Source organism: Epinephelus moara, chromosome 22 (assembly GCF_006386435.1).
Source record: "Epinephelus moara isolate mb chromosome 22, YSFRI_EMoa_1.0, whole genome shotgun sequence".
In the NCBI taxonomy this organism is placed as follows: domain Eukaryota; kingdom Metazoa; phylum Chordata; class Actinopteri; order Perciformes; family Serranidae; genus Epinephelus; species Epinephelus moara.
The window spans coordinates 5,824,908-5,847,721 of record NC_065527.1 but is presented as its reverse complement, the minus strand read 5'-3'; the positions used below and the strand labels follow the sequence as shown (position 1 = coordinate 5,847,721).

General features: G+C 42.0%; 1 protein-coding gene across 3 annotated transcripts in view; it reads left to right on the top strand.

The window, feature by feature from the left end:
• The window catches only part of trappc9 (trafficking protein particle complex subunit 9), a 318,188-nt gene that overhangs the window by 235,539 nt on the left and 59,835 nt on the right, over positions 1-22,814 (top strand). Inside the window, exon 22 of one of the 3 annotated variants that reach the window (XM_050034615.1) lies at positions 790-1,292. The exons of the other annotated variants lie outside the window; for them this stretch is intronic. Coding sequence (XP_049890572.1) covers positions 790-806 — 17 coding nt within the window. The 3' untranslated portion in view covers positions 807-1,292. Of the gene's footprint in view, positions 1-789; positions 1,293-22,814 lie in introns of those variants that run through there. 3 annotated transcript variants of the gene reach the window in all.

The window sequence follows — 22,814 nt, the reverse complement described above, 5'->3', positions numbered from 1 at the left end:
CTTCAGTGTGAACTCTCAAACTTCAATGGACCAGGACAGCTTTTTAGTGATATTCTTAGAAAAGGCAGTGCAGTGATGTACTCTTCTCAAATCAGTTCATGTTATACACTCATACACCTTTCGGCAGTAATGAGGACAGAAACACACTTGATCTTTGGCCTGGTCCTCAGTGACATGATTTTCATATTGACCCCATGATTTGCCACTCCAGTTCACAAACATTTGCCTTCCTGGACATCTGCAGAGCCTGCCAGTCTTTTTGACGCTGGTGGGATATGACACAGCCCCTCAGAGGGAGAAGTCACTCCACTGCACTCTTCTGTCGCTATTGATCCTCCTCAATGATGCTCTGGAGCCACAGACTCATAATCAGATCTTTTCCCACGAGTGGAGCAGCTCTTGTGTTGTTTGCAAAGGGTTTCTTACAGTTTGTAGATGCAGTCAAATCTGTTTATGTCTCCCACAATGAAATCGAGGAAGGGAAGGGTAGAAAGTTCTCTTTTCGTTACCTCATTCGGCCATCCATCACGAGGAATACATGAGACGTAGCTGATTGGGTTACAAATAAACATGGCGAATGTGGGTGCTCACGGCTGTCACAACAATCTTTTGCAGTTACAGGTCAGAACAAGTGAAGTTAATAATGATTGGTCAAGAGGAAACTCAACAGCTGTGCTGTTTTTTTGTGTTTTTATGAACAAATATTCTCATGGGGGATTTTTGCATTATTACCTAGACGTGCTTTGACTGTCATTGCTGAGCCATTGCCATCCATCTTGTTCCGTACAGCTGCTAAGAAGATGTAGCAGGCCATCCATCATGCCTGACTGTGGTGAATCACATGTTGGCCAGCTAGGGATTCACAGGAGCAGAGGCCCGCTGACAGGTCTGTGTCAACCCTGTGGGTAACTGACACTTTTTAGTCAATGGACTGATCCTGCTCACACTACTGACAAGATTCTGGCCCTGACACATACCGGCCATTACTGTAGTGGGACACCTACTGAGAACCACCGAGCGGACGCTGTTACCCTGTCATTCCCCTCTGCCCTACAGTACGACCAAGAGTAGTGTGTGCACAGGGTCTGCTGTAAGAATATGTGACTGGCTGACAGCATATAATGGGGAGACTTCGAGGGCTATGGAGCATCATTGCAGCATCCTAGTGTGCCTGGAAAGTACAGGGGGTATATTTTGGGAAACACTTGACAAAAATACACTGTCACATTGTCACATTATCTTTTCCTCTCTTTTCCCTGTCTCTTTATTTTCACTCTCTTGCTCTCTCTCACTCACACCCACCCACACAGACAAAGTAATTTGACACTGAGTTTAAAAACTGGCATCATTGCCTCTCATGGTGGTGCTTGTTATGACTGGGGTCAGATAGAGTTTGCTCGCTAGGACCGGCATTGTGATAATATAAAAGCTTTGCAGCACATGGGGATCAGTGGAAATGGTGCAGGCAGACAACATAATTAATCAATTTGAACGATTATCATGAATGTTGCCTTTTTCATAATACTGACTGCTATCATTAACTATTAGCCTGATTGTCACTCATTAGCAGCTTTCATACCTGTCAGCGAGGGCAAATCACCACATTCACAATACAGTATTAATAAAGTCTAGAAAGCAGCTAAATTGTTCCAGTCAAACAGCTAAACAACACAACATTTGATCAAATTGAACTGACCCCATTAACAGCATCTAACCGAGGCAGAATATCCTGATTGCCATGTTCCAATCCGATTGAATCATAAGCCTTAAATAATATATTCTTCCAGGAGAACATTAGTTTGTGAAAAGCCTTGGTTTTGCAACAGATTGGGTTTTAATGAGCGTTCATTAACATACTTTGTAGAATAACTCTGCAGTACAGTAGGTGACATTCAGGCCAAATATTCCACTTTTAGAGAAACAAAAATGGAATTCAAATCACTGTTAAAAATAGATGGTTCATGTTTTAGATGTTTCAGTAAATGTTAACTTCTAGGGGTGCGAATCTGTCCCTCTGATATGTATCTTTATTCAAGGTCTACTGTTCATTACAAAAGCAATATAGACAATATAGATAAGCTGGTGCCGATAACATACAATAGGATTCAAAGCAAGTTTAAGACTGTTTTAAAGCGTGCATTATTTGATATTTTGGTGGCTGCTGTAAATGCAAAACTGGCATATCGTCACCTTATAAAGTTGCTGTGGTCAACGTGTTCGCTAACAGTTGGCTACACATCCAGCAGACATAGCCGGACATCCATTTGGTGTCATGTTTCCTGCCACTGAAGTCCAAAATACAATTTTTTTATGCCTTAGAAAATACCTGTCTCTTTAGCTGCTGAATTATTCAAGATGCCCACCATGGTGGTAATTGTTGGGTCTTTGAAATTTAAAAGTATGGTATAGACATAAATAAAACTGACTTCACTTGACCAGCTGGTTGCTAAATCTGTCTGACTTTTGGTGCTTGGCAGGTGATATAGGGTGGTTTTATTTTATTAGTGAATAAAAATGGCAGCCAGCTGCAACCATAGGGAACCAAAACAGTGACCTTGCAAGCTGAAAAACTAAAAGAAATATATGAAAGTTGCCAAAACGAATAGGGCTGGACCCGAATATTGGTATATTTGGATATTGGTTCATTGGACATACAGTTTGAGAACAGACAATAACAAAATTATAAAAAAATATATATATATATAAATCCCAGTGTCTCAGTGCCCCACAACAATATCAGCATATACTGCTACATATTGATTTGGTTTTCCTTTTAAAGGCTTATGCCCAGTGTTGCCAAATTAGCGACTTTGACGCTATATTTAGCGACTTTTCAGACCCCTCTAGCGACACTTTTCAATAAAGCGACGAGCGACAAATGTGAGCTCTACCCACAGGGCTAAGTGTTAGCATCACATGACTAACATTAACTAGATGATATTGATAGGTTTAACGACAGTCGAGCCGTTTCAGTGTTTTTGTGAGTTGGTCCTGATCATTTAACGGCTCGGTGTTGGATGTTAACCGATGCTGCTGTGTTAGCTTGTGCTAACCACCAGATGTTGAGCTGACTGTTCGCCAAGAGGAGAACAGCTCTGGGGACAGTCCTGCAGTGCTGCGTCTAACCTGTGCAACAGAAACACTGAATCTGAATATAAATCTAAAATCTTAAATATATCGGAGCTAGTGTGCTGTTTCAACACTTCTGCACTTTTCTTTCAAAGCACTTTGTCACACGTCTCGTATTCAGAGCCTATTATTATGAGCATTTTTGTTGGTCTTTAATTTATCCATGATGGGAAAAACACAAGCTGGTATTATGCCACCAAAAGCACACAGCTAGGATCTTGAAGATAAGTAGCATGTTTTTGTTTATTGTTTTTTGAGCCAACGTCATGAGACCTTTGCAAGTTTTGCAGACTGCTAATACAATATTGTAATTTTCATGCAGTGTTTTACACTGTACAGTCTGAGATTTTTGCAGTGTGGGATTTCTTTTTCAGGAAATAAATGTCTTGAGAAGGTGTGTGATTGAAAATGTAGAAAAAAGAAAAGACTGGTTTTAGCAGCCATATTCATTTTTTAAATCAAATTCAAACAATTCTCTTTGAGTCTTTGTTTTCTGATACGTCACAGTTAATCTTTACACCCGTCATCATTTCACATCAAAGCCCATTACACTTTCACCATGGGATAGGTGATCAATGTGGAGTTTTCATGTGCAGACCGATAGAAACAGTGTTTTTTTGCAGCCGTCGTTAACTATCTTCTAATATTTTACCTGAATCTACAATGAAATGGTAGCAATTTGGGTTTTTGTCAACCAAACAAAGCCAACCCATAATTTGTCCTCCACCCAACACAAAACATCTCTCCTCCTCTGAATGGTATATGGCACCTGACCCAAAACAGTGGCCACTGGCCTTACCCTGAATATGAGGGATCACTGACTGGAAGGGGTAATTAAAATGAAGTCTCCGGACAGTCGCAGAGCTCGGAGAAATAATTGGTTTGTAAGCCTGGATGAATCGATCGGCAGGACTCATATCTAGCGCTTCTTGCAGTCACACATGGGAGCATCTATCCCCCTCCACCCCATTATGGAGTTGCCGTTGTACAGCATGCCGCTGTGTATTGACTGCTTTGTGCAGATTTTCCTGTAGAGCTGCCACCAGTGCTTCCTCACAAAGACCATAATGGGAAAATAATGGTGAAATGAGGCCACAAAAACAGGTACCCTATTGTTATTGTTATAAAGGCCTACAAGTCAAAGACAAGTGGTTTCGGCTACTAAACACACTCGTTTAGCTTGAACACGCTCACTGTCATAAATTTAAAAAATGCATTGGAACTCTGACACACACCACCGCCATCCCCCTCATCTGGACTCCACACATCCTCCATCTTTTCCTGTCATAAGAGACGTATTTCAGGCATTTCCAGATATTTTAAACACCTGACAGTAACCATGAATTAACAGAACCTCAGTTACATATGTAACTCTCATTTTAAATGTCTACACTGACCATTGACCGCTCTCTCTTACTCATATGCCTGAATTCCTCCATCTATCGTCTTCCTTTCTGTCCAGAACTGAAAGCTCTGACAGTGCTTCAGTCCCACCGAGTCTCCACCTACAGCAGCCTTGACAGCCAAGACAGTAGTTCAGAGCTTTTTGGGCTGCTACCTTAATGTCAGGTTAGCGAGGCTTCAGCAGATGCAGCTGGGGTGAAGAGTGACAGAACAGGGGATATGAACGTGTGGTATGCAGGGTGTGAAACTGCCTCAAAGATTATTACACTGATCAACATTGTAAGCTGTAAGAGTACTAGTGGTCGTGCTGCATTTCTGCTTCTGTAGTATGTCTACTGCTGCCACCCCCGGTTGCGGGCTCTCAATTTTTTTGTATGCCAGACAGTCCACACTGCTAAGGGCTAAGTAGCAGGTAATTGAGGGTGAAGTGAGCCAGGGTACATTATACATTTTCCACAGATTTTTGGGGATCTAGAGGAGAGAGCAACCAGCCTGCCAGACCTGATTGCAAATGCATGTTAGTCAAGAACATTTCAGGTCATTTACAATTTCTAAGGAGCATTATTAACAGGTTGTCAACATGCAATGTAGTGCTGAAGCCCCGCTTCCACCAAACACTTTCAGTATGGTACCTTTGGAACCAACAGTAACCCTTCAGACATGGTACCTAGACCCTAGTGTTTCCACCACAAACAGTACCCTTAAATGTGGGCGAGGTTGTTGTCACTCACTGCTCCGTCCAGCACTCGCTGTATTTCCTCCTTTATCAGTCTGCACCTGGTTTATCGTCCACAGAACGAGGCTGCACGCCCACATTTTCAGAACAAAATAGAACAGGCTGCAGTGAGAGTCTCTCTCCATGGGATATTTAAAAATAGCAGCTTTGTGCATTTAGTCCTTCTCAGGCAAGCTCAGGGGTTTAGTGTTGCTGTAGCCCACAGGAAGTGAGGATTAGAATATATGACCTTCACATAATCCGCTCCAAATTAATCTATATTTTTAAAGTCATTACTAAAAGTGTGTGTCATATAAAAACTAAAGTGATGGTCAAAGTTGTCACAGTGAAATTTAAGGTGTGCTGATGGATTCACGTCATCAACTCATGCATTGAGTAACATTACAAGTTAACGTTCCACCTTAAAAGTCGCCGGCAGTCGGCCCAGTGAATGAAGTTATTTTTTCTCAGACTCCAGCTGCTGTGAGAGGCAGCAAAACATCCTTTCATTTTATAGTTACAGTTTACTAATAAAACTCTCCACAAAACCAGACACAACTCAGCCCTGAGCAGAGTGACCGTCCATCTTTTAGTACCAGATCTGTGTGCTAGGTACCCCAACAGAGGGGGGACCAAACATGGGGAAGGTACGGAACGGTTCATTGGTACCATCTACCACTTTGCCAAATACTGTCTGCAGCACGTCAAGAACATCTTTGTTCTGTAGAAAAGCTGTAAGTGCAGTTAATTGTTCTTTTAACAAAAATATACCAACCAGTTCATTCAATACTGACACAACAGTGGCTTCAACATCAGCTGCAGCCATCTTGGTTGTTCTTGACAATGCCTCAGCGGCGCTCCTCTTTACAGTCTTCATCTCAAAAACGCCCTGTATTAGTTAAATGGTTGTGATACTCCCGGCATGACTTGGCCCACTGGAAATGTGTCCAAGGCGGCGAGGGACCAAACGTATATGCCAGAGCAAATCAAAAATGAGCTCACACGAAAATAAGTTCCATAGAAATGAACACAACGGACTGGGAACAGGATCAATGGAGAGTGTAATAAACTGCATGCGGAATTTACCAACTCAAAAAAATTGATTAAATGTTAAGATACTCTTTAAAGAAATGGAAGGTTATCATACATAGTTTGGTGTATTGTATGGATCACAGTATCATGTAATCATTAGTGAGTATAAATAGTATAAATTTGGAGCATCAAACTCCAAGCAACTGAAGCAAGCAGCATACACTGATTATTGTTGTTGTAGTGTGACGTTAGAGCACAACACATAATGTCATTACTCTCTCTGTGACCTTTTAGGATAGCGTGACCACACATCACACACTCATAACATGTTCTTAGTGGCGTATTCACTTTATGTCCTCCTTTTATCAAACAGCGATGGCCTTTTGTTCTCCTCTTTTGTCTGGACGTGCCATTGTTCTACCCACCTGGTATTTAAAGACAATCATGGCGCGGCTAGTAATTAGCTCGAGGGATCCTACTTGCTGGTCTATTTTCAATGCTGGCTTTGTCTGCAAACATAATACCATAGTCTTTTTCTCAGCGATCACAAGAGGACGCAACAACTACTTGTAACAGGTGGCTGGTATTTTAATGTTATGAAGATCACACAGCAGGGGAGGGCTTCTGTTTGCTCTGCTGAATCACACAGCACCAATTTGACTGTTTTAGAGTTTTAGGCAAAGTTTTCCAACAACGCTGCCAGCAGCACTGCCAAATCCCTTTGGTTGCTCTCCCAATTCAAAAAATATGTAACACAGTAACTCACACCTCAAAGCATTCTGAGCTCCAACACTTGCACCTCAGAGCCTGCCAGCTGAAATACCTGCATCAGCTGCATTGTGATATTCTGAGCTACCACCTCTGGCATGGAGAAAAGGGAACGATGGCCAGATTTTGACTTACCCTTGAGTCTGACTAACACTCCTCAATTGGTTGCTATTTTTTTACGACATTAAACCACACGTTTGTCTCCTTCAGCTGCACTTGGCAATAGTGTTGTTGATTTACTCTGTTTTTAGAATAGAAAGCAAATTAAAAGGCCCACATTATGAATTGAGCACACATTGTCCACTTAAGACGTCAGCAGCGATGCAAGAACAGATCTTTTTTGTAGAAGATTTGATCTCTATCGTTCTGCAGTATGTGGTCAGTGCATGCAAAGGAAATAGTCAACTTTTAAATATTGGAATATGAAACATTGATATTTTCCAGTGCAGCTGCAACCATGCATATGGCAGACGTCACTGTGATAGATAAGTAAGTATGCAGTGGTCTCAACAATCAAGTGCAAAGGCCTGACTTATAAATTAAAGCACTACCTATCCTCTGGGGACCATGAATGTCTTCACATTGCCATTGACATTACTATCTCAAGAGCTTGTGTTGCAACGTCACTAAAAGCACTTTTTTCCTAATAATTTTGCTTACTTGTTAGTTTGGATCTATTTGATGAATCAGGCGTAATGTTTTATGTAACACTCACTGAACATTTAACTGGATTAGCAGCCATAGTTCAGTAGGTTTACTCTGAACTCACTCTGAACTGTTTTCTGACTTTGAATGAATCAGTCTCTACTCTGTCTGAACTGAGCAGTTGAGTGCAGTAGATAAGTGTGTTGTTTGTTTGTGCAGAACGTGTGTGTGTGTGTGTGTGTGTTTGGGGGGGGGGGGGATCTAGCCTACTGCAGCCCCGTCCATTTATCCGCTCCTCTCTCCCCACGGGGCCAGTGTTGTACTAAATAACGGCGTATGCTCACAAAGGTTAAGCGGTGAGTCAGAACCAGTGATGACAGGTTGACCAATGAGTCTCAGCCAGGCTGCCACGAAGCTCTGTGCAGCAGATGAGACAACTTTGCACACACACACACACACACACACACTATCATTCTCACAGCTCACTGGACATTATTGGATTTTTGCGCACTGTTTCTGTAAACTATAAATCTTTCCTCTTCTCCCTCTCCGGCATACAGACATTGACTTTGAGGTATTAATGATGGGTTTACTCCTCTGTTATTTTGCTGACTGTGTGTTCATTTTGTTTCAAATGTCTCTGTTGTTGTGTTACTGCACCCTAGAATCAGATCAATAGAGCTCCTCCTAGGTATATTCACTGAAGATTGGCGTGCTAATTCACAAAGAATGGGTTGCAGCCACTGATAGCATCATGAATTGTGCATGACTTACAACCACTATCTGCCCCATCTCGAGGCCTAACTCATAAAGATAATGTGCTAACGATGTCACAGCACAAACACGCCCATAATGTTTTGTAGCTAAGTGCAATTTCCCCCTTTTTTTGCACCTGATTGCAGCTGTCATTACGGCTCAGTATAATTCTGCCACATCAGACAGAACAATGACAGAGAGAAAAAGAAATCTAACATTTTTAGATTGCTACAGGTCCTGACTAACGAGGCATTTCCTGCAAACTTTTAGGCAAGGATTTTGAACGTGACAGAGTGAAACTGTATTTCGCCAGGTGCGACACCCCTTATAGATTTCACTGTAACTGCATGTGGCTATCAGCGCCAAATGCATGCACATTACCTAATTTAAATATGTGCTAATAGCACAGGAGCAGTGAAACGCTATTTGCTTTGCAGCACAGTTAGGGGTGCATTTCACCCTTTGCAGGCACTTTGAGAATTGCACCATTTTTTTCTAATTGGTGCAGGTTTAGCGGGTGAACATCCAACAGCCTCATGTGCTATGAATTGAAATTGATTTGCATTATATCCGTTACATGTAGAATTAAAATTAATTATTGCAGACAAAATCCTCTTTCTTGATAGTAGCTGAGAAACTATTTCTTTTAAAGGCCCTGAAATAATATCACAGTTTGTTAGGGTATTTTTGCGATAATGTTATTCTTGAAGATATGACAAATATATTAGAAAATATATAATTTATTAATAATTTAAGAGCCAAGTATTGCAGCAAAATAAGTAATCTAGTTTTACACTTTGCTTCAAATCTTCAGTAAAAACTAAAATGATCTCTCATTTCTTTAGTTTGTGAACAACAGTAACTCAGAGTGAGATTCAGATTCTGTTACAATATTAGTAGTTCAACTAAATAAAATCTACCATTAATTACACATTTAAACAGCTCCCAGATACAAAAAATGTCCCCTGGGATCTATATATATAAATCAACAGGTGATTTCCTTCTTTTAGTAAAATCCTAAATGATTGAGTTGTTTTTTTTCCACCTGGACCTTTATGCTCTGCCATTTCTCCTCTAATCATCACGCNTGTTCATAAAACATTCAGGACGCCACAGTTTATTCCACACTACTGAAGCTGCTCCTCTTTTTGGAACCACCAAGGAGTCTGTAAAAATTTCGCTTTAAGCCATGCTTGTTGTTGCCGTGCGTAGCAGCTTGACATCAAATGTCAACAAGTCAGAATATCACAATGAATTTTTCACATGGTATTAAAATTTATACCGGTATTATTGTGAACGAGATGATATGACACACCCCTACGCTGAAAACCTGTTTTCTCAGTTAGCTTCTGAATATTAACGATCAAGTCCAACGTATACAAAACCTTTTCTTTCACAGTTAGAACAGTTTTGGTTATTTCCCTTAAAATATTTCAAGTTGCGATTATATTCAGTCTAAAAATCTTCATAAATAATACCTCAGGATGATTTTCATGACTTTAACTGTGTTGAATATTTATTTGGAAGGACATATAAACCAATATACCCCAGTCTACCTCTTTGCCCTGTGCCTGAAGAGCATCTTTGTTATGGGAACTGTTTTTATGTTGTTTTTTCTTTTTCAAGAGCACCTTGAGGTTCCCTGGACTTTCACGTTAAACTGATTTGGCCTCTGCATTTGTTTTGTCAGAGAAAGTTTCTGCCCTAAATATTCTGTAAATTGCTGTGACTTTCTGTTGCAGGACGGGGACACATAGAGTAAAGTACTGCAGGGAGCTTTGAGGGCCTTTTCTGGAATGAATCTGGGTCTATTGTAGTGGTGTGTGAGTCCCAGAGCTGAGTCTCAAACTCAACTTAAACAGTCACAATGGAGAAACTTGTAAGGGGACTGCTTGGGGAGAAAAATCTCCTCAGCCTCAACCCGCGCAGTGCTTTGTTATTGGAACTTAGTGCTAATTATGGATTAGCCAAGCCAATATTACAATCTCCAAAAAGTTTCTTTCAGATTTCAGGAGGCATAAGAGAGAACTTTGAAGCCCTCGGAACTTGCAACTAGACTACATCGTCTGTACTTGAATTTTTTAGACATTTATTGTAATAATTACAACTTTATTAAATATTTTCAAGGTCAGGGATAAACTTTTACACCCAAGAATTATAATATTTTAGTCCTAAAACATTCATCAGTCCATAATGTTATAAATTAAAAGTTTTCCTCTCAGTATTCGGTACTGGTGAAGGTTTACAGCATACACAGCCCTTTCAGACACTGTAGCTGTACATTTTGAAAGCTTGTTGTAGATAATCTGTCTCCCAGACAATGCACAGTACTGTAAAGCCCTTTATAGTCCCACTGTATTAAACCCAGTACATTCACAAGAGTATGTACTGGTATATAAAGAGATTTAGCATTCGTTATAGAGGCATTGGTTCAGGTTGAACAGGGAGAAAGAAAATGAGATGCAGCAAAAGCGAAGCAGATTTATTGATTTTTTTCATTGATGGATGCATGCAACCCTCAGAAGCCCTTTGTGAAGACATATCTCTCAGTGCTTTCATACTGGATTTTTTTTGCTGATAAGTTTCCTAACATGTGATACTGCTTTATTCCCTAAAGAGCTCTCACAAAAGAACACCTGAAACCTTGAATAAGTACCTTTTTTCATGAAAAGGCAATTCCCCAGAAACAGGAGATATGAAATTGTAATTCTGTAGGAAACAAATGGTATGTGGGGCTGCTCTGAATTATAAATGAAAGCAGAAAGGCCTTAGTTCTGCCGTCTTGCCCGAGCGTGATTCAGACAGTCTGGCATGAGGACGACATGGTCGCATAACAGGTGGGGACACACATACATACACATGTACTCAATCTGTGAGTCCCAGAGACTCCAGCATGTTTGAATCAGTGGCTCCTTTACAGTACGACTCTTATATTGGGTTTCCAAAACCAGTACCGGCCTCAAATGATTATCACTTGTGTGTCCTCTTCTGATAAAATGGACTTGATACAGTTTTTATTCAAGATTGGACCCAACTGCACAACTTACATAGGACTTAACCTGAATTAATTCATTCATCAGATGGTGATGAGATTCATTTTGTTTCATTTTTCGGCCATGTGAATAGAGTTGAGTGTCATTATGGGTAATGTGGGCGCCAGGTTTTGATAAAAAGAGATTATATCAGTTTAATTCTTTCAGTTATTATTTTTTTCCAACCCTATTACATGACAAGAATGTTACTGAATACTGCACAATCCCTGATTATGTTCACTGATGGTTTTTAAGTCCAATGCCAGATTATTTTAAATTCTCCCTTTCTAAAATATATGCACATGGCAAATACAAAAGGTTGATGTTAAGGGTAGGGATGCACCGAAATGAAAATTTGTGGCCGAAGCCGAATAATATTAAACGCTTGGCCGAGTACCGAATACCGAATATCGTTGTTTAGTTTTTCATTAGTTTTTGCAGNTCCACACGCCAAGAAGAGGATATTATTGGAGCCGACTTCTCCGTCGCCAGTAAGCCGATGGCCGCTGTATTTGACAGGAATACATCACTGTCTGTGTCTGTGACCCCCGTTCAACCCACAACCGGTGGGATTCGCCTTTAGTTTCTGCTGCTGGTTGGAATCTGTAGGCTGCTCGCACAGCGTGCTGAATGATTTAAGCCTATTTTGCTCGCTCAAAACTATTTTTAGTCGCAAATGTGAGTGCGGTGACGGATAGATCGCCACACTGCCGACATTTTACTCCGCGCGTCACGGCATGCTGTTTGCCGCTATTATTCGGCCTTGCTTTTAACTTATTCCACCGAATTCCGAATGTGTGTTTTTTTTGCAATATTCGGCTGAATATATTCGGTTACCGAATATTCGGTGCATCCCTAGTTAAGGGGAGATTGTGTTCACCGCCAAGCGGCACTCTCCGAGGCTGAGAAGTGAAGCCAACCTGCAAGTACCAAAAACTGCAGTTCCGCTAATGGCCACTTGAGGCTGGCTCCAAGAGTGAGTCAATCTCCATAGACCCCCATGTTAAGATACCCAACTGTACAGCAGAAACATGTTTACAGCCTGGTACAAAAATGTTTTTGTCTATAGAGCTAATTTCCACATTTCTGACAACTGTACGAGGGGGTGAGTTTACTTTTCTTTTTTTAAGGCTTGAATGTGACCACTTTGACTGGCAGGTGGGTGCCATCCATTGACAATCACTACGACGGAAACTACTTTGGTTGGTAACGCAACCATGGTGTGACATCAGATTCACAGAGTATAGGTGTAGCCGTAGCTGTTGCTATGTCAGTGTGTGGTAGGGCTGTCAACGAATATTCTAAATTCGAATTTAAATTCGAATTTGAAAAAAAAAAAAAAAAACACCACCGCAGCTGTCCTCTTTGCGAGTGGGCGTTGGCATCAGACGCGCATTTCTCCAGCCTGGTCAACAAGCGGTTCTGCTCTCAGCTGTTGTCTCCGTCACCCGGCTTGACACATTCGCTCGCGGCTCGCGCAGAAAATAGACCAGACGCCGAAACGATCGCTGCAGGGCGCGAGCCGGTCACGGTCCGGTCACGGAAATAAAAATACCTATAAGTAGTTATGTTTCCTTGTATTAATACATATACAAGTATGTTTCCTTGTATTAGTTTGCCCTCTTGTGGACATAATGCGGAAAAAAAAAATATTCAAATGGTTCGAACCTATGAGTTATTTTTAGAAGGAATATTCAAATGTCATTTTTGAGCAATTTTGACAGCCCTAGTGTGTGGTCACCTATAAAGGTCTTGTTTAGCGTTTGGTTGTACTAAAAGATCATGCTAACCAAGATAGAAGCTAGCATTAGCATCATCTCCACTGTCTTGTCTAAATATGTTTAATTCTGTCTCCAAGAATCCATGAGATGGCCAAAATGCCAAACTCAGAGCTTAAAAAGGAGAGTCCACAACCCAAAAGCTGAGGTTACGTACAATATTTTATACAGTCTGGCAACACTTGCTTACAGCTAGGAAAGTTAATTGCAGAAGGGACGTGCACTGCAGTCTCTGGAATGAAAATCAGACATGCTACCTACCTATGCACTACCCTAACTTCCACACTCTTATTTCCACCTTGTGGATGAGAGGCTTGTGCTAGTTATGGTGCGGAACATTAAATGTGTCCTCCTCAGCTCAGCTGTAACGTTAGCTAGCTCAGTGGCGCTAGGTGAGCTAGCAGTAGATGCAGACTTCCTTCTGTGTGATAATACAGTTTGGGGATGTAGTTCAGGAGCAGGAAAATAGTTCCTATATGAAGTTGCTTACAACAAGTAGTGTGGATTACCTTGAGTAACTGGGTCATGATTTTTTTCTCAGTTTTATTTATCTATTTATTTATTTATTTTGGTGCTTTGAGCAGTACAAGCAGAGTGCCATCCAACTCCATTATATTGGAAAGAGGGCGGGATCTCCAACACTCAGCAACTCACTAAAATAATGTAGGCTGATAAATGGAAATAAAGCCAAGAGGAAAAATATCTACATTCGATTTTAGAGTGAATTGTCCCTTGCAGCATTGTTTCCAGTATTATCGGCAGTATCCCTGCTTTTAAAAATATATCAGCAGAGCTCTCTCCTCCTGGTCTGTGTATCCTGTATATGTTTGGTGTTGCGTGGCAAGAGGGTCCCTCTCTCACAAACCGTGTCTCAGCGTCACAGCCAGTTGGCTGATCCGTGCTCAGCAGACTGCAGGATGTCCTGGTCTGCTGTGTCTCACTGGCCTGAGGTCAGTGCAAACGTGCTGCTGACAGCATGCTGGGCATCTTCAGCGCTGCCAACTGAGCCCCCCAGAGCGCTGACGGTGCTGCTCATGTGCGTGTAAGGGACTCTGCTGATGACTCATACACGTGCCGACGAACCGGAGGTTTAAAAGAGATTTGTTTTAATCTAATAGTAATTATACAACAGGAAAGGAAAATAAGAAAAAGGTTGTTTGAACTAGACGCTTATTTTAGAGGAAATTGTGATAAAATACAAACACAGGAGAATAAAAAGTCAAGATGAATATAATCACTGAAGAAGCACATCTTAGACGCTGTTCGTGTGTGTTGAAGCTAGGAGGTACTGTACTTTGTGGTAAATGTGACTCTGCTGTCCGTGCATGCATGAGGGCTCCCCTCTTTAGTGAGCTGGTCAGTGAAAGACATTTTAATGTCATCCTGACCTGTGTGGCTGTTTACAGGATGCCCTCTACCCATCTGCCAGTCTGAGTTAGTCTCTACTTTCACTGCACATGGAGATGAGAGGCACTCGTCCTTACGGTACTTTGCTAAGAGAAGCTCCAGGAACATGCCACACCGAGGTGCACGCAGGTTGACTGAGAAAGTGAATGAAATCGTGTGGATGATTTCACACTTGATGCAAATTAGAACACTAAAAGCAGCCAAACACATTTCATCCGCCCCGGCTCTCCAGCAGTCAGATACAATGCACTCACTGGCATATATACAGTATCCTGTAATGCTTGATACTTTATTTGGCTGAGTTTGAACAAGCCACAGCGCTGCCAAAAGCCATAAACCTTAGACAAAACCATACAGCACTGCGCTGTAACATCACTGTTAGGTTGATAAATATTCATGCATTTGGTCCTTTCTCTCCATCACACACTCAGGTTGGTTAAATCATCCTGAGGTTGTGACTTAGTGGGGTCATTATTGTGTCATTCAGTATTCCTGCTTAATGCAACACTGAAATTTTAATGACCGGTTATATTTAGTTGGAACCATATTTTACCAATTTGCATATTTTAGCAGCAACAGCTGTGGAATCTCCCGCCTTCCCCGGGGCTTGCCTGGAGCATATGTCTCATGTGAAGGTAAAAATGGAGTCATGAAATGATATTGCATCCTCAGTTACTCACACAAGATTTCCTGGCATGCATAAAAATGTAGCAGTGGGACAAATGGTGCTATTACTTATACAGTCTTTAGTTGTGTCATACACTTAGCCCCCAGTGAAGACAGCCAGGAAAAGCCGCATCACTGTGAGTTGGTGTAGAAAGATGTGTAGATGTATTTACACACTGGTTGAGTCAGTGTAGTATCAGAGGTGCTGCTACATCTGCTGTCTGAAAGATGTTAATCTCTGAGATCAAAGTAGGATTTAATTCTACACTTAACACCCAAGCTACTGGCAGGCTTAAGTGATACAACTGTTCTTGCCAGCGAAAATTTTGGGTTATTTATTAGACTTACTGGCAGCAGAGAATCCAGATTCACAGCAGAGTTGCTATAGTTTTGTATTTTTTATTATTTTATTGACATATTTATTTATTTTCAGTTAGTTTCCAGATTATATTTGCTCATTTCAGTTTAGTTTTTATGGTCATCATTAAAGCCAACTGACTCACAGTAATGTCACTCTCAATGAACATATGCACCGCCACCGCCTCGTGCTTGCTATGATGGCAAGTTTGACCAAATTGATAAAACTAAAGGCATTCTAGGGCTGCCCCAGACTAAGACTTTTCCTAGTCGACCAATAGTCGTCATTTAGGGCCATTAGTCGACTAGTCTCCCGCATGTTTCTGATATGAATGTAATGATTAAATGATATATTTTGGTGGTTTGAGTTGAAGGTGTGAGAAAGAATAGTATCAGTAACATTGTTAACACTGTGCTACATTACAGAGAAATACAAAACCGTACTAATGAACCTTCATTAATATAGGCCTATATTTTATCTACAAGTGCACGTCACACACTGAGCGAGCCGCCTGTTAATGACGCTGTGGGCTAATGGGCATGTAGCTACTTCCATGTTTCAGATGATACGTCATGTTTGTAGTCGACCAATGAAGATGAGTTTACATATCACCTTGGGTTCGTCCTTCACCTTCTCAAAATGATCCCACACTTTGGATTTCCTGCCCAACATTAGGGAGGGTTATTTTGTTTTGTTTGTTCTAACCAATCAGTAGCAGTTGACGTATCCATCCTGCCAACAGGATTTTCAGTTGACAAAGAGGCTATGGTAGGAGCTGCTAAGAGCATTAAGACAGCCTTTTTATCAGTGATGGAAGATCGCAGATGTTGTTATTCATAGATGTTGCTAGCTAACTATGAAGAAAGGTAATATCACCATTCTTGCCTCCTCCTGCCTGCAAAGCTATAGCCCTTTTTGAACAGGAATTGTGCAAATTTGCAGGAAAGCCCAATCAGTCTTCTTTCAGCATTGGCAGTATAAAAACAAAATTAGGGAGTGCAAAAAAAAAAAAGCTGCCTACCTACTTTTGTTTATACAGAATGTGTCTTTTTCGGGGCAATGGGGGGCGTGAGCAAGTAACAAAACGTGTAGCTCAGCGTGTGACGTAAACAGTGACGTGGGAAGGAAGCCGCGGCTGGTCAGTCCTTCGGCAATTCTCTCTTAAGTCTGCCCATCCTTCATCGTCCCCGTCATCTGACGGTTAATGGCCTCTTCATTTGTGAGGACAAGGAGGGCGCGCAATTCCTTGTCTCCCCAGTTGTTCATCTTTACAGTGTCTGTCAGGTTTGTGTTTCCCTCTTGCTAATTCATGCTATCAGCTGTTTCCTGTTTATCCACCGCCAGTGGGTCGCGCGTGCGGCATCATCATCAGCTCCTCCCACAAGTCATCAACAGCGCCTCCCGTGGCGGAAGAGTGCCTTGTTCCTTTTAACCCAAAAAGGTTCCGCCAATATGTCTACCCTACGCGGCAGGCAATTGGGCACCTCAGATAAACTCGCCAATCCAGCTCTGTGTGTCTAAACGCTCGCAGCTTGCCTGCAAAACGGCCCAACATTCGCCGAAAATCTGGCAGGTTAAAAGGGGCTTCTGATTGGTTGATTATTTCCCCAACTGGCTCAAATTGCCATCAGTGAGCACAACACCAGATCGATATGAAGCTGAATAATCAGAGGTATTTCAGAGGTCTGGAACCAGGCTAAAGAGCAGGAAGACTGCATGTCCGTTTGTGTTGTGATCTCTGCTTCACTTTGGCGTTGTGCTGTTTTGCGCTTAGCTGATAGGTGTGTCAGGTTATTGGTTGTGATTTGCTGTTTGCCTGAATGGTTTTCAAGGGGTGGGCTGATTAGAGCTTTGAGCCAACCAAAACAACACATTAAAAGCTGTGTGATCGTCTAACAAAATAACTGCTTAACCACCCCAGTGCACCGTAGTTGTAACGAAAATATTCAACAGCATTTTTGGCCAGACGGGCAACCACCCACCCTTCAACCCAAACACTCTAATCTCTATGCGTGTACACAGGGACAAGTTCTCCACGCCTATGAAGTTTGACAGATCCTCTAACATCAGCTGAAGAATTATGCAGATCTCCTTAGCTGTCCTGATGGATACTGTGAATGGCTCTGCAGGGAGCTCTAAGAACACATAGAGTGTTGGTGGATTAGCATGCCATGAATAAATGAAATGCTAATGTTTGCTAGCTAATGAGTCCCACTGAAATATTTCAGATGAGTCATGTGGTCTGAAACTGATGGTCTTTAAGTCATTTAAATGTAACTCAATATGTCTTATGTTGCATTTTGTCTTATTACAGAGCCTGTTTAATTATTCATATAAATGTTCATGTGACTGTATGCGTCTTCAGTTAGTAACGGGTCACTTCTCATGCATGAGTTTCCATGTGTTCCTTGGAGCCCGGCCGCGGTATTGTTTGTTTAAAGGTATGCTTGGATGTAACCTAGCTGATTTTTTTGCTGTGCATTTTAAACATCAGTTGGAATTATTCACCCTTTTTTTTTGAGAGTGCTTGGGAAAAACACATGAATAATGCAACAGCACTCAGTGGCTGTGGTGGGCCTTAATGAGATTTTTTGGAAAGATTGCGCTTACTGAGTCATCTTGGGGCAAGAGGAGAGTCAAGGAAGGGAAGAGTGAAGGTGAGCAAGAGAGAGGGGTTTCAGGTAGGCGCTCTAAGTCTCTTAGTTCTAATTCAAGTCGTGGCAGGGGCTAAATGTAATTATGGTGGCACAGAAGCAGGGGACTGGGGGCTGACGCATGGGCCGCCTGGTATTATCCTCACTTACCCAGAGTGTCCTCTCAAAAACTGAACACTATAGTCGTGCCATACTAATGCTACTGTGGAGAAGCACAAAAAACTATCAGGCCGATTTACATGCCCGCAGAGGGAAACCTTAATAAGGAGTGACAGTCACAGAACTATAGAGTGGCTGGTTGTGTAAGTGTTTGAAATCCTTTTTCAAAGTTTTCTTTTACTGCTTATTGTTGCTCACCATATTGTATATTTGTGTGGGTTTCAGGCCATATGACAGTATTATAGGTTTATGTTACGAGAGATTACCTTTATTGAAAACATGGGACCATGCAGCAGATGCAGAATTAATAGTACAAGGTGTGTCCCAAGTGTGTTCACACTGGAAAATATTGAGTTCAGTCAAGTATACACACTAAAAACCCTTGTTTTATGAAGGGGCTGTTTATGTTGTAACTAATGCTGGTCAGTTATTAAAAATCTAAAGTTATGGATCAATTGGAGGTGACATTACAGGGTTGCAGTTTGATTGACATGTAGTGGTTTAAAACATGTAACTATGTTGAATGTTTTGTACACTAATTAGTATATAGTATATACTGTGATTAGTATGTACTTTGGATTTGGAAACTAGCACCTTTAGTTTGCACTCGTCCATCCATCCATTTTCATCCGCTTATCCGGGGCCGGGTCGCGGGGGCAGCAGGCCAAGCAAAACACCCCAGACGTCCCCGGCAACGCTTTCCAGCTCCTCCTGGAGGACCCCAGGGTGTTTCCAGGCCAGATGAGATATATAACCCTCCAGTGTGTTCTGGGTCTGCCCCGGGGCCTCCTACCAGTGGGACGTGCCCAAAACAGATCCAGCGGGAGGCACCCAGGAGGATCCTGATCAGATGCCCGAACCACCTCAACTGACCCCTTTCGACGCAAAGGAGCAGCAACTCTACTCCGAGCTCCCTCCTGATGCTCTTTACCCTCTAAGGCTGAGCCCAGCCACCCCACAGAGGAAACTCATTTCGGCTGCTTGTATCCGCCATCTCATTCTTTCAGTCACTACCCAGAGCTCGTGACCATAGGTGAGGGTCGGGACGTAGACGTACCAGTAAATCGAAAGCTTCACCTTCCAGCTCGACTCCCTCTACGCCACCATGGTCTGGCGCAGCGCCAGTATCACTGTAGAAGCCGCATCAAACCGCCGATCCATCTCATGCTCCATTCTACCCTCACTCGTGACCAACACCCCGAGATTGGAGAGTGGGGGAGAGTTACTGCCTCAAGCGAAGGAGCTCAAGTATCTTGAAACTGTGCTGATTGTATAGATCTTCTGTGCTGTGGGGGGATGATGTGTGGGAAGCGTCCATGTTTTCACAGACATGGATGTAAACTGTACGTACATACCGTACCGTACAACCACAAACTGGTAAGTATGATTGTTTTGACCACAGATTACAGCACTAGGCCACCACATGATTGAATTTGCCACATAACGTTAGCTACAGTTGTATGGGTAGTCAACTCCTCTAATGCTAATGGTAAGTTAGCAAATTAACGTTGTTAGCTAACGTTGGCGGCAACATTATTAGTATGAAATGACGTACCATTAATAAACATGGCTAAACGTTACAAGAATACAACTTTAATACCTTTAATCATCCGTGAACATGACACAAAAATACTTGCTCTCTTACCTTTATCAGTCTTGATTATTTTGGTGTGAGTTACCAAGCGATGGAGATATCGGCCATAGAGACGTCTGTCTTCCCTCCAACATAATGAAACTAATTTACATATTTAATCAACAAATACAGGTATTGGATTGGACCTGTATCTCCATATTAGTTTTACTGAAGAGGCTGAAGATAAAAAACAAGACTCTGCTCATTAGATGAGACACTTATCCCTTAGCACAGCATATTACCACAATCTCTACATACAGCTGGGTATAAATAATATGTAATGTGATACGAAGTGCCAATAAGTCTTTGCAAATTACAGTAATTAACAGGGCATTTACTGCAAATACTAACAGTGCATATTTACAGTTTGACTTTAATCTTAAATCTGAGCAGGCAGTGCAGCCCTGCATGTTAGCAGACCACAACCCCACCGGTACCTGCTGCTGGACTGTTGAACACCATCAACCCATCACCTCCAGCTATTCCATAGGTCTGGAGCAGGAGACCTTTTCACCTGCAGACACCGCAGTGATGTAACAAGCAGTAACGAGTGCTGCAGGAATGTTCAGCGCTGATAAAGTGACTCTCAGCTGCCTGCCAGAAATTCAGTTTTCCTCCTCTCCTCACATCACATCACATCAAGAGGCAGCTTGCCAACACTAGGTGGAGGCCCATATTGTTGCTAATTAAGCCCTGTTGCATTTATGCAATAGCTCCAGCAAGAAAGTAAACTGGCTGTAGCAGGGGAAGCAGTCATTATATTCCAAAGCAAACGGTTGGGAGGGCTTGAATTTTTATTTGACCCATGCTGGGACTACACACCAAACTTTACCACTCCAGGGCTGAAGAGGAGAAGTGCTACATTTGTATTTGAGACAGTACCCCTACTTTCTTGCAAAGGCCAGTAAAGACATCTGCTGTGGCAATTATCAAGTCCAAGATGTCAAGCGTGTGTCACTGTGTAAAATTTTTATTTACTTAATTGGTCCCCAAGATTAAGTTGGAACAACAAACTTAAATTCTATTTTAATTTAATTTGAAATCATCTACATCTAAAACGATCAAACTTGTATCAACGTAAACTATAAGATGTGAATGCACTCAGATGCATTTTATATTGACGTACTGCTACACTGCACTGTTACTACTTATCATACTCTACCACATTATGCTCTACATCATAGCTGCAGGTTTGCATGGTCACTTTACAGCAGCATGGTGGTGGTTGTGAAGGATTTAATCAAGGTAACTTCATTAATCTGGTGTATGTGTTCCAGCTTCCACAATGCGCGTCACTCAAATTAAAGACTGCAGACGGCACCAACGCCTGCCAGCCGTAAAGACAGTTAATCACTCTAAAGCAAAAGCTTCATACATGCAAGTTGTTGGGCTGAGAGATGCTTTACAGAATCAAACATTATACTTTTCCTCGTGGTATTTCTATAGGACAAAAATGTTGTCAATGTGATGGATTCTTTTCAATAAAATGTGTATTATTGGATTAACTTTAGGCAATATTGAACAAATCTCTAGTGTCCCATTGACTAGGGTTTTCAAAGGATGAATATTAATTTGTCAACCAGCAAGAATATTTATGACTGATTACGTACGCCGGTCTATAGATTTTTTGTGCTACTCTTCAGCTTACTGCACCGCGCACCACTCTGGTTGGGTTGAAGCTAGCTAGCAGTGATTGCTGCACAAACAACATGGCCACCCTCTGGTCTGCCCCCAGTGTGCCTCATTGAGGAAGCAGCTCAATCTTGAGCTACAGACCCCTTTAGCATGTTTAACTATTTTATCTCTGTTAGTTCTGTTAAGACAGTTAGCAGTGAGTGCGTTTACATGGACAGTTTAATTCCCTTTTCATTCGGAATGAAAGTTCATTCCTATTAAAAGTGATCTTGTAAACACCTAATTCGGAATGAAAATGCCCAATGCGATTGAAAATTCAATCCAATGTAAGGGGCTGGAATATTCCGTTTCTAATTCCGAATGAAAGAATTTCTCGCGCTTGTATACACTCATTCCTCTTTAAGTTCATTCCAGTCTTTCTGCGCATGCTCCTTTCCTTGCCCTTCTGGCGCGATGACGCATAAAGCGCGCACACGACTCGTTGCACTCACCGGTTTCCATTTGCCACAGCACGGTCTTCTATCTCCCTTCGTCGACCTTCTACCTCCTCAACAGACGAAGCATTAGCAGAACAAGGTTGTTGTCGTACTGCTGCTTCAAGAATATAAGCAAAACAAGCCCGAAAAAGGCACTAAGAACGGCGTCGTCAAGCATCTTGTTATCCGGAGCGAGGACTACAGTGTTTTCTTCCGGTAAACGTAAACACGTAACATCCGCCCCGCCCCCTATCCAATCAGAAACCTTCCCTGCCCCAAACCTTGCGCAGACCCGAATAAAGGCGATTAAACTGATCTCCCGTGTAAACCCTCATTCAGAATGAATATTTCTCATGTAAACTACCTGGAAAGACTTTAATTCCTAATGATTTCATTCAGATTTATTTCATTCTGAATGAGAAGCCATCATGTTACTGCACCCAGTGTCAGCATGGCTAGTGGTGCAAATATGTGAAACAAAGGGGTTTTGTGGCTCAAAATGGCGCTGCCTACTCACCGGGGTTACCCACCTGGAGGGTGGCCACCATGTTTCCCCAGCAACACCGT